Raw genomic sequence first — 13259 nt, 5'->3', positions numbered from 1 at the left:
TTGTCTCGGCAACTTTAAGACCTCTCGGAATCAGTGTCGAGCTTTAATGGGGATTTTATGGGAATAATAGAGCAACAAGGCACTGGTTTTAAAAAGTATTTTTGTATAGTTGTGATGTATGGCTTCTTTTGTGCAACAAATTTCAAGTTTTTGACATTTAATAATTGGATGTTAACGAAATAAATGGTCTGTGGCTTGGTTTAGTTAGTGGTTAATCCATTGCGAATAACTATAATTTAATAACATTTGTCTGCATCCCCTTTTTACATGCCCTTAAAAAATTTGCAATTAATAAATCCCTTTATGATTCAGCTAAATTAATTTCCAGCGGGTTTCATTCACAACATTTGTGGCTTTTTATTTGCGGCCGTGTATCTGCATGAATTTGTTTGTTTTCCGCTTGTCGACTTAAATTTAATCCGCAAGATAACGCATTCCGAATAATCACTCATACGCAACGTTTGGCGCGGCTCTTGTCGTGGCCATGAAATATCGATTACGCAACGGCGGCCCGGAGATGTGTGTTGCAACATCGACTGGCTGGGCGCCAGATGAAATGCGAAACGAGTCAACCGCCGAGAGCACCCCTCATGCGAATGCACTGCAAGAAAATATGACTATCCATTTAATTACATGTATACTTTTAACGATCTATTTATGCTCCTCTTTCTTATATAGCTTCTGGTATTTCTAAGAAAATCGTTTTGGTATTTTCAAATATGTAAAATCGTGTTAATTGTTTTCCGTGTACATATCTGCACTTCCCTGCTTCCGAGCTTTATCATTATTGGTTGACTGCAGCCGTTTGGTGGTTTTAAGTGCGTGCGCTTAGTGCCATCGGAAGCCGTCAAAATCAACACGGCCAAAACGACAACGTCGCCGTGGCGATTTGACAGACAGTTCGCCCAAGTGCCCCCCGTTTCCGTTCCCCTCCCTTCCCTTCCCTTCCGAATGGACTCCTTCCCTCCGTCGTGTAAATAAAATTACGTCTGAGGCTGGCGGCCACACGCATTTTTTCCGCTGCCATTTTTGCATATCAGCCCATCGTCATCGCCATCGACGCAGCGCGGCTCTTTGAGTTTTCATTCATGGCTGGGCTTTCGACGTTGTTTGTCGTGGCTTTTTTCTGGGTTTTCGGAATTTGTCGGCGGCGAGTCTTTTATCAATCATGTGGCCGAGGTGAGTCGCCGTTCCGCCAATAATGACAGGCGATAAGTTGTGCCAGCGAGCACTTGCCCTGGCCAGTTTTCGAACTCATTAATGGCGACCCCCGCGGCGTCTCGGCCACTTGGTCGATGTCAAATTGCGGCCACGCCCCCTAATGCCACTGCCCCCGGCTTGCGGCTGAGATCTTGTAAAATTATTATAAATCTCCCCTGATGAGCTGTGATTATTAGCGTTTTACGTGCTCCAATTTTTGCACATGCAACACACGCCACGAGTTGCTGCGAGTCTGCGAGTTGTCATTAGTCAGTTCCCGGAATGGCTAAACTAGTCTGTCGTCGTCGGGTTACCCCTTCCTGGATCCCCCTTCCCGATTCCCGACTCCCGATTCTCGACTCCATTCCGCCGGTCGATCAATCAGGCAGTGGCTGCAACAACTGCACTCAGCGCCGTGGGCGATTCACGCTCAACTGGTCCAATTACCTCGCACACACTGCCAGTCCCGATATAGTTGGTATACTATATATCCGCACGGCCCGACTCCACGGCATCTGCATAATTAACTGGCGGCCCTTTAAGTCGCTGCTAATTATGTCGCAGACCTCACAGGCACATCGCATCGCAGATGACAAGAATTTGCATTGAATATGATGGGGCAGCATGTCGCACGTCGCAGTCGAACCTTATCTCGCATGGAGCATCGTGAGATTGGCCTGAATTATTCATAGCGACCTTCAGGGAGGTCAAGAATAGCTCATTACTCTTTCTATATCGGCCCTCGACAATTAGATGTTGATTGGTCCATCAGTTGTGGTTTTGTTTTAGGACTTTCCATTACGATACCACTCAAATCACAGCAAAAAGAATTTAATAGTTTTCATGGCAATTTGCTGCTCGGCAAATGTCTTCTGTGTGTGATTTATCCGCAATCGATTCCGACTGGACGTCATCGAACTATTTTATAGCATTTTAATGAAATATTCCCTCCCCGGCGTCCATAACTGATTTATGCCCTCGGTTCCGTTCTCGGAATCGGAATATTTTTCAATTAAAGGCCAGAGACAAACACAAACACACTGGCTGGGGCTGGGAGTCTCCTTTTTCGTGTGGGTTACACTCCGGCGGGATTTTGCCGAGGTTTGCTGAAATGCTGAAATCAGAGAGCTGAAAACCAGGCCAGCCAGTGGAGAAAAATCACAACAATTTATTTGATTTGCCCGCACAATGATGCCAACTATGAGATGGCGTGCAAAATCAGCACAATTTTTCCCAGCCGAGCTGACTGAATGGAGACGGAGACAAAGGGATGCGCCCGACGACCCATTTAATTTGGCAAACGTGAGCAGTTTTCAGCCAAGAGGGACTGGCTGGCAAGGCGGTGAAAAACGGCAGACATCTGTGGCTTTGGACGTGTGAATGATGACACTTTGCATGTTTGCCGAGTCACAGGGCCTGCACTAAATATTGATGAGGACGGACGGGTTGGCGGGTGGACGGGTGGAGGGGCGGAGGGCACCCCTAAAATCCGAGGCACGTGCAGGGTGTGCAACACTTTGTGGCCACAAAACGCTCTTCGGGTAATGATGATGATGACACACGGTCCACACGGAGTGAAAGCGAAAGAGTTTGCCGTGTTCGCCGTGTTTGCAGAGGGATAAAGAGCTGGGGAGGTGAAGAGCTGGGGGCGGACTTACCTTGATCTCGTGTATAAACTCGGTTTCATCCAGCAAATTAATGCGCACGGACATAATCCGCGAGGGGCGGCAGAGGCAGTTCATGTTGCTTTCTTTGCCTCGCTTTGGCCGTTGACAAGATTAAGTATACGCCGCGGAGTCTCCCAGATGGTCGGGCATTTTCTGCAACGGCAAAGATAGAAAGTGGCAATTAATATCGTGCAGGTAATTAGCTGGCAATTAGTGGCAATGCAACTGCAACTGCAACTGCATCTGCAGCGGCGAACTGGTTCGCGTTTGTATGCAAACACGGCCGAAAGTATCCCCGGCATTCGAGCCGAGTCGAGCCACTAGGCCTTGTTTTAATAACTCTTTTGGCTTCGGCGCTTATCTGCTGGCAGATCAGCGGCACAGCCACATCAGCAGCAACAGCAACAGCAACAACATCATCATCAGCGGCAATGACAGTCCGACTGTCGACGGCTGCCGCTCCCTAGTCGGGCATTATCATTATAATTTTATAATTGCGGTTGTTTGCCGGCGATAAGTTTAATATGCATGAAGTGGCGAGGTGGAGTGGTGGGGTGGTGGAGTGGGGGAGTTGGCGAAGAATCACCTACGGCAAACGCAACACCAACAAAGTCACTTAAGCGGATTAGTTAAAGGGCTCTTGGGTCTCTGTGTGTGCGTTGGCCAAAAGCAGATTATGTCATTAGAGCCTCGGTACAGGGCCTTTGGGAGAGGAGTGGAAAGAGGGAGGGGAGGGGGAGGGGGAGGTGGAGCGCCGGGCTTAGGCTGCCAGTAGTTTGAAGCCCCCCGTGACGAAATTCGCGGTGCAGAGGAACCTGAATCAGCGGGCTGCCCCCCGAAAAGAAGGAGAAGTGCGGCTGATAAGCGCGGAATCTAAGCACACTTAAGTATGATGGACAACTGCATGTGACGCCCCCGTAAAGCAATGACTAACATGTTAAGATTGCGAGTTCCTGTTCGGGAAGGCTGAAGGCTGAAGACCGAGCACCGAAGACTGAAGACTAACATTTCAATCGTTGAGCCCGTCAAATTAGTTTGAGCCCCAAACAAACTAAGCCGCGCCAGGTCTGCCGTGTTCCGCACTGGTGTCGGCTATCTGGTATCTGGCAACTGGTATCTGGTATCTCCGGCGACTTCACACAACATTCGCCGCCGGGCGGAGAAAGAAAAGAGTTCGCCTTTCGGGCGCTGCAACTACAAAATAATTAATGTGCACTCGCATAATGAGCAGCTGGGGAGGCGGCAGGCGAGGCGACAGGGGAGGGGGCAGCGCCGGCAAAGGAGCAGCTGAAAACATGCCAGCTTTTCACACATTTCACATGGCCAGACCTCAAGTCTGTTGTTTTGCATACACCGACAGAAACGGGTGGGTATCGAATTCGTGGGTCACATTGAACCGGCAACCGGTTAGCCAGCAACGAGCAGTGGATAATGCATGACAAGTCGCGTGTGTAATCAAAGTAGTTGGGCGTCGTAATCGATTGAGCACCTAAATTACTCGTAGCACTATCGAATTTCTTTCTGTGTAGGATAGCGTAGCGCAAAGGCCGCCTGTGTTTTGCGCCTATGCTTTCATTAGACGCTACTAGCTGGCACATTTCCCACTGCCAGCGCCAGCTCATTACACTAATGAAATATTATGCCTAATTAATGGAAAGTCGGCTGCCGAGTTGACTGACATCTGTCATACATCTGTCTTAACTTGGTCACTCTGTCAACGCAGCAACGCAAAGGAATGAACATCGGCAGCGGCATCAATTAAAATGCATACGAGTATTGCGCTGGATCTGAATGACAGCCACTGTGAATGGAGGGCGGAGAATGCACTGCATGTAATTTTAATTGCAGCCAAACGCATGCAACAACAAGTTCATTCAACTTGCAGCCCCGCCCCCTCCGCCTCCCCCTTTCCCCTCACAGCCTCCCACAAGTGGCGGCGCTCGAACGCACAGCGGAAATTACAATTTACATTTATGTGCCGCACTTTTACGATGGCATTTTCCGCATTTTCCTTAAATTTAATGCTCATCTCGTTGAGCTCCCGTCTAGAAATTATGTACATTTAAATGGAAAGCAATTTGTGCGCTCGTAAACTAATTCATTGCCATGTTCTCCTCCAGGGGAACACAGCGCTGGAATTCCTAAAATCGATACTTGCATTCTCCTTCTTCTCTAGAAGCTTCGGGTTGTACTGAAAGTCGTGTCTTCTAGGTTATTTATGGAGTCACCGAAATATTGACTGCGTCTTAAAGCCGTTCAAAATTCTTTTGTAAATCAGGTTTCTCCTCCCGTTTTGCATGGGCAACCACAACACCCTTTTCAGGTCCCAGAAATCGCTTAAAAGTTGAATCGAAATCGCTCAACAAATGCCATAACTTTGGCCAACTCAACCGCAGGCCCATGTGCGAACTGGTCCCCGAAATCCCGAATCCCGCCAGCACACATATGATAAATATGACATTGATCGATTTTTGAGCAGCGGTCCCATCCCCCGCTTTCCCTGACACTCGCCAAATTTATCGCCCGGCATATTTATAGCGCCATATCTTTATGCCCGAGCCTGTGTTTACAGGACATCATCAACATCAGCATCAGCATCAGCAGGAGCAGGAGCAGCGTTCCTTGAGCCAGCGACACCCTCATAATTTCTTTTCCCATCAAATTTATCACAGCAGCAGCGGGCGGTTGGCGGTGGGCGTGACTTTTGGCCGAAACCCCACCCCCTTGGGTAGTCGTTACCCCGGAAAAAACTTGGCTTGATTTGTGATAAAGTGCGTGTGGCATTTGGCAGAAACCACCCGTCCTTTGCCTATTTATCAGACGAAAACTTTGCTTTCAATTTTCCGGGGGATTTTACTACTTTCTCTGCCGTCGCCGGCTCTTTATTTTCCCCTCCTCTTCTTTTGCTGGTGTATTAATAATATTTTGCCAGAAACTCTGCTCCTCACATCATCATAAACTCCCCACTTGCATTCATTCAGCTTTTTTGCCGAAAGACGAACGAACGGACGGACGGGCGTATCAATAACTGAAAATGTCTCAAACAGCATTTTGTCATATTTCAATGGATCACAGGACCCGACCCTCGTTCCCGCCTTTCTCCTTCAGCCATTTCATGTTTGCGGAAGTAACACCCAGCCAAGGCAAACAAACTTTCAGCACATACATCTGGTTTGGTTTGGGCCAGGCGAGGGGTCGTCTGATTCTGGCTAAACGAAATTATTTATTACCGCCTGTGTGCGTAGAAGCTGCTGGTAATGATGATGAAAAACGTGAAAGCATCGAGGAGTGCAAATGGCAAAAAGGTGAGAACCAGGGGCGGGACTCCAACTCGAATGAGGATTCACATTCGGATGAGGAAGGATTGCCCAAACTCAGAGTCGAAGGCGAACCTGAACCAGTGCCAGACTTCCAGACCTTCAGACTTTAATGATGATTAAATGCGCTCCGGGTTTCGGGCATTAGAGGGATGTACGAATACTGGAGGCACAGAGGCCACACTCCTGGCTCTGATTTGCTCCTTTTTTAGTTCGCTGATTTGACTGCGGAGCGGAGCGGTTGGAGATGTTGGAGCTATTGGTTTCAGGGCTGCGGGCAGTGAGATGTAAATAACTCTCAAATGAGCTGGAAAATTGAAGCCAAGGGCAAGGCATTTATTTCCCGACTGCAAATGACTGCGAGTTAATGGAAGGTGGGCATGCCAGAGCTTCGGGGAAATTCCACGCCGACAGATGTGGAAGGGTTCTCGGAGATGCGTGCATCTCGAGGCCCAGCAATGACATAATCCCGTCCAGAATTAGTTGGAAAAACATATTCCCCACTCGAGGCGAAGGCCCTCGACGCTCCTCTCGAGATATGCGTGCGCAAAATTACTTAATATTTGTTCACGAGTTAGTCTCGTCTCGTTTTCTGACTCCGGCGCTAATTTCCAGGAATTTTCTAGCCGGCTCATTCCTTCGGAGCAATATGCATGCTGAAAGGTGCACTGGGAAAAGCGGGAAACTCGTTGCATGTCCACCTTAAAGCTTGCTACTCGCGCTGATTGGAATAAAATGCTTACTCTGGGTTTTGGGCAATCGTGAATGGCCTTCTGTTGTTATCCGAAATATTTCGTTGACAGGCAGGGGAGTTGCACGGAATTTATGATAAATTTTGAAGGAATTTTCCCAAGTGCATGGGCTTAGCCACAAAGCAGGCGAGAGCAAAGGCAAAGGCAAGTTGGCAATCCGCAGGCGGGCATAAATTTTACAGCCACCTCACACACAATTGCCACATAACATATGGCTCAAAAGGGTGGAGCAGGGGCAACTGGGCGTGGGCCTCGGAATACCTTGAGGCATTTGCAGCAATTAACACGGTCGACGGCGTGTCTTGGCGCCCACTTTCGACGGGGGCACAATCAGAGCCAGATCCCCAGCCCGCCAGTTTCTTTCTCACTTATTTTCGGCACATAATGAGCCTGCGGAACCCAATTGGATTGTCCGAGACAGCCAGCCAGGCTCTAATTGCATTGACGCTTGTGCCCCGGAATGACATTCCTCCTGCCTCATGCACCATGCCTCCTGCCCCATGCCTCATACCTCGTGCCTCAAGTCGACTCCTCGGACTGATTGAGTTGCAGTTAATTATGCCTCGCTGGCATTTCGATGATTTTAATGATTTGTAGCGGTTTGCGGACAAATATTTTGCCATATCCCTGCCCCCACTAAAGTCGCGTACCCCTCTCGCTTTTTTCGCCGAGTCCTCGCTGTCGAGTGCAATGACACACAAGATTTTTTGCACCGTGTGCCGCATGCTGTATGCTGCATGGTGCATGCTGCATGAGTATTTATTTACAGTTGCCGTCAACCGACAAGCGACAACCGACGAGCGACGACGACAGCTGCCTCCAATGAATCAGCGCGTGTGTCGCCGAGTATGCGTTAATATTTAAGCGGTTGCATGGAAACTTGTTAACACCAGCCAGCCGACAACCCAGACCCAGAATCCGTCCCAGAATCGGGCCCAGACTGCGCGAGGCTAAGGCCCAGACGGGCGCCAAGGGATCGGGTTTGCCAGGGGGAATACGAGGGGGCGGCACCCCAAAGGGGATGGAAAGGGGGAAAAGCGGGCAGGGGTTGCACGGCTACGTGAGTGATTGTCAAGTGCTTGACGCTGCAGACAAATGAAATTCGCTTAAAGTGCGCCGCAGCCGCAGTCGCAGTTGCAGTCACAGTTGCAGTTGCACTTGGAAACGCCGGCTAGGGTTCAAAACCGAGGTAAGGCAATACACTCAAAGGAAAGGGGTTATATTATTTATTTAAAAAATTATTAAATTAATTCCCACTTATTTTTTTAACTATGTCAAAGAGGCGACTTAGTAGTTCTAGGTAGAAATCCTTTAGTTAAATAGAGGAAATGATTTTAAATATAAAATAAAACGAGGTATATTTTTCGAGTGCAGCTATAGCTCATGCTGGATCCGAGTCTGGTGCGGAGGTAATCTTGACTGGCTGTCTGTGGGGGGCGTGCCTCAAGGCGAAGTTGAGGCATGTCCCGCATACCCAGCACTGTGTGCACTCGAGGTGTATGCGGTCAAGTGAATGCTTGATTCGGGACGGATTTTCGCTCGCAGGGAAGTGGGCATGCCCCTCCATTTAGAAGGTATGCCGCAGCCTTTGGCCATCGTGCTTCGTGCGGTGGCAGCCGAAGGTAACGTCATCGTTCTTGCAACAGCGCTCCCCTCCCGCCACTTGTGTTTTTTCCTTTGTGCCAAAGTTTATTATAAATAAAAGAAAAATACTCTTTCTGCTTTTCATTTCTTTAGCAGCGGATGGGCTGCCTGTGAAACTGTGAAATAGAATCAACCCATTCGTCATGTGCCGGAAAATGCACTTTATTTTCTATTCGGTCTGGCAGATGCGTGAAAATGGCTTTATTTTTAATGACTCCCATCCAGCGGCAACTAAATGGGACAGTTGCATCTGCATACCCGGGATACAATGGAATCCCAGGCACTCTGGCTGCCGAGTGAGGGTGTTTCCCACCTCGACTGCCCCGGTGTTCCCTGCATGTCATTAACTTTATGAGTGCTTAAATGTTGACTGCAGACTGCAGCTCAAGGTAACGGAAACTGCAATTGCAGTTATGGGGCCAAGCTGGGTAAATTACCGAGATTATTCCGCCTTGAAGCGCCTCCTCGGTTTCCCCAGCCACCCAGCTACCCAACCACCTCACCTTCGATTTGCTGGTAGCAGCAATTCTCCAAAGTGTTTCGCTTGCTGCCGAACAATAAACCCGGCCAACATAAACTTTCCTACGCACCAAGTGGAAATGCAAAGATGGGTCCACCTACCTAGAGGTGGATACTTTCAGCTCCCAGATCTACGGACTCCGCCACCTTCCGGCACACGTGTTACAAATTTTATATGAGCAAACAATTTCGGGGAGGGAAGGGGGGAAAGGCGGAAGTGGGCGGGGGGTGTAATATAAGCGCCACAACAGATAAAGGAAAATACCCACCGAGGAGTCAGCTGGCTGAAAGGCATTTTTATATATGCGCACAGGAAAAATGTCGTAAAAAAGTTTTACGATCAAACATTGCACTTTATGTGCTTTTATGTAAAATTACCGTACAACATTGGCAACATTGTCAGCTGAGCTGTAAAAGTAGCAGGAATAGCAGCAATAGAACAGCTCGAGGCTCGAGGAGCGGGATCCAAGAGGCGCTGGAGCGCCCGAGGCGAGTCCCCAATCCACCAGGCAATCAGGCAAAGTTGCCTTGTGGCCGGGGTAAATCCAATTTACTTATTCGAGTGACTGTTCTCCTCCGCGACGCACCTGCTACTGCCTCCTTCCTCCGCTGGATTTCCGGCGATCCGCCAACTATGCGACACACAAGGAGTTACTTCTCCAATTAGCCGCCCGCCTTAATTTATGTTTGAGCAGCAAACACTCCCCCAAGCCCGGTTTTATGGCCCGAATCTGGCACTTCATCTTGCATCGAATTCGGCCTGCATTTATGGCCCCAAGCAAGGGCTCGCTGTCATATCAGCGTCTTTTCAGGCGGTCAAGTCGGCCATAAAACTCAGGCCGGGGCGGGAAAAGGTCCCAGAGCCATTAGCACACATTTATGCTGGGCCATAAAGCCTGTTCTTGGCCAAATCAAAAGTGTCAAATGGCAAGGCTCATTTGCACGTTAATAAGAATTTTATTCAAATTCCCTGTCAGCCGAGAGACACTCTGATACGGAGCAGCTTTATTGGTGGGACAGCAGGTTTCGTTTCGTTTCGTTCGATTGACCCATTTCTCCGGCTCTCAGAAGAATCTCGACTGAGTAGAGAAAGAGAGCCGGAGAAAGGGGCAGTTCAGTGAACCACTCACACAAAAGCCGAATGCGGGTCAGAAATGGTGAATCAATTTGCATAATTTATAAAGTGAAAAACGAGTTGGCTAACTTTCATTCACATAATAGCCGCAATTAGGCAATCCGATTAGATTACCCTCTCGAGAATTTCGGCTTGGCATCTGATTAATGAAGTAGGAATTCTCGATAAGAAGTATTTAGTATTAGAGTCATTCACTCTTGTTTCGAGCTGCATAAGCTCGGGCATTTTTTAATATTTACTGCACCCCGAAGAGGATTCCCATGTGAATCACCTGAAGGCAAAGTACCACTGAAACCCCCCGACTTTGTGTAGTTTTTAATTGGGCACATGTCAGCTGTCGAATTCAATAAACGAGGAGCCCGGAAGAGGAGGTGCAGTTGCAGGGGTGTTGGCAGTGGCCAACCTCAGATTGATGACAGTCGATAAGAGCCGCGGACAGTTCGAGTGAAGCCGTCGTAAAAACAGATCCCTTTATGGCATTACGCGATATAAATTTAATCAACGAATTTGACGACGCCAAACAGTGGCAAACACGGCGGGGAAACGTGGTCAGCGCCACGCAAAGTTGAAAGTGCCTTTGGGGATCGGGGTCAGCCGCTTCAGACATTTCGGCCTGGGCCGCCGCCATTTAGCCAGTAAAAAATGTCCCCCGTTAATGTATTTAATTGCGGCAAGAGGGAAAAGTGGAGCAAGTGCCGAAGGACGGCCAAATATTTACAGACGGCTGGTTTTCGCTTCGTTTTGGCTCCGGATTTCGGTTTCTGGTGGCTGGTTTCTGGCTTCTGGATCCGTGGGTTCAACGGTTTCCAGGGAGCGCCCTCAGCCATAATGAGTTCGGATCTGGGCCTGGGGACTTCGGTTCCTGGTTCCTGGTTTCTGGTTCACAGGGCCTCAGCCTCAGCCCGGCACTGCGACTCAATTACAAATTGTGTGCCGTATTTGTGTGCTGCCGGTTGTTTGCGGCACTCAAGCTGTTTGGCGTTTGGCCCTTCCGTACTTTGCACGCCGTGCCGTGTGTTTGAGTAGAGCGGTAAGCGTTCGTTTTGCGGTTTATTTAATACACTTTGCCGTGTGCTGTGCGCTGTGTGCTGCACTTGAACACGGAAGCGCAGGGCGACGCGCTGCCAGATGGAGGCAAATTGATTGACACACTGAAATCCGAACACTCAGCCGCCGCCGAACGCTTCCTCCGAGTGTAAATAATCGCCCGTTCGTGCTGTGCGGTTTATGCGTTTTACTTAATTACCTATTTGAAATTTTAATGCCCTTTGATGTGGCCAGATCGGGCGGGAAACTGGCTGGAAACTGGCCTCCCCCCGACTTTCCTCCTATTTCCCAGCCTTTTGATGTGGGCGGCCGCCTGACACTCGTTTCCTGCCCACTCCTGGTTTCCCATGTCGCGTGTAGATAAACCTCATTCCGGCCGTATAAATCAAAATGCAATTTGTTCTGGGCCGAAAAGGGCAAAAGCTAATAACTAAACAAACTGCGGGCCAGTAAATCAACGAGTCTCACGATAAAGGCCAAGACATCGCTTTTTATGCCGCGCCGATGATGTTGCTTAGACGATTATGATGTACGTAGTTGTGTTCTGCGGCCTGCAACCAACCCTGTGGCTGCGGCTCGGAGGCTGGAAGGCAGACCTGCGGCGTGTTGCCCGTAATTTATTGGCTGACAAAACAAATTCATTACGGAGTGATAAGCCCATGGAAATTGTCATGTTTGGGCCGCTGATCATGATGATGATGAGGCGGCGGCGGCCGGGCAAAGAAAAGGCAGACGTCGCATCAGTCGGGATGCTGGCCACTTGCAACCCGACCAGTCTTTGGACAAGAAAGAGGAGTTTCAGGATAGAAACTCAGGAAATAAGCATGCCTTTCCATAACACTGAGTAAAGTACCTTACTTCTCAAGTACCTACTTATGAGTCGAATACCCCAACATCTCAATGGACATGCAATGGAGTAGTTTACTATGAAAATAAGCTGAGTTATAAACTCGAAACTTAATTTATGGATACCATATATCATCGCTCACTAATTTAGACCCTACCCAAGGCTAGGAAAGAACCTTAGCGAAATGCTAATTTGCAGCTTCTGTTAGAAAGGCGAGTTATTGCCCAACACCTCGCGTTGGCTCATCTTCGAGACAGCTGAAAGAAAGCCAGTTGGAAGCAGCTGAAACCGCTGGCGGTGACAGTAACTAGTAACCAGTAACCAGTAACCAGTAACCAGTAAGCAGTAACTGGTAAGCGGTGAGCCGTCTGCAGTAACAGTTACGCCACAATCCCACTCCTTGCCATTGAAGCCGCCAATGTCAATGCCACTGCCACTCGAAGGGGATGCCCCCTGCTCCTGGCCAACTCCAGATCCATCCGAGGCTCCGTCTGAAGCTCCAGCAACAGCTCATAAAATGCCGGAATGACATGAAGCTGACAGGTAGTAGATTTTCAGCCTCAGCTCGCTGATTGCGGTTGCCACAGCTGCTCATCATCAGTTGCGAGTTGCGAGTTGGAAGTTGGAAGTTGGACACTGGCAGTCGGGGTTCGCAGGCATTACAAGGCTTTAATAGACAAGCGCAGCGCAGAGCTGAATAAGATTAATGAAGCCGTTTAAAACGCTTCGGTTGTTTATCATCGTGCGGCATCCCCGATCTTCCCCAGCTCCGCGGCTTCCACTGCAGCTTCCCCAGATTTCCCGGCCGCTGTGCCTAATGTGCCGGGCGTCCTCCCCCTCCCCCTACCCCTACCCCCTCCGCTCGGTTTGCAAAATCAAGACCGTTTTGCCACAAAACACCCATAAGTTGCTTGAATCTTACCTCAAAGATAGAGTTTTTACTGTAAGATGCAAAAATTTCTTCTCTGAAAACCACAAAATCAAGGCTGGAGTACCCCAAGGAAGTGTGCTCGGACCGATCTTGTATGTCCTGTACACGGCTGATATTCCTACAAGCAGTCAAACAATTCTATCCACCTTTGCTGATGACACAGCTATAATCAGTCGCTCAAAATATCCAAAAACAGCAAC

At 49.0% G+C, this 13259-nt stretch overlaps 1 protein-coding gene across 1 annotated transcript in view; it reads right to left on the bottom strand.

Moving 5' to 3' along the window:
- The window catches only part of LOC108086818 (hornerin), a 53164-nt gene that overhangs the window by 24741 nt on the left and 15164 nt on the right, over nucleotides 1-13259 (bottom strand). Inside the window, 1 exon segment of the mRNA XM_017183861.2 lies at nucleotides 2859-3020. Coding sequence (XP_017039350.2) covers nucleotides 2859-2942 — 84 coding nt within the window. The 5' untranslated portion in view covers nucleotides 2943-3020.

This window comes from Drosophila ficusphila, unplaced genomic scaffold (assembly GCF_018152265.1).
Source record: "Drosophila ficusphila isolate 14025-0441.05 unplaced genomic scaffold, ASM1815226v1 contig_791, whole genome shotgun sequence".
In the NCBI taxonomy this organism is placed as follows: domain Eukaryota; kingdom Metazoa; phylum Arthropoda; class Insecta; order Diptera; family Drosophilidae; genus Drosophila; species Drosophila ficusphila.
Note: the sequence above shows the minus strand (reverse complement) of the source record. Positions and strands in the feature narration are given on the sequence as shown.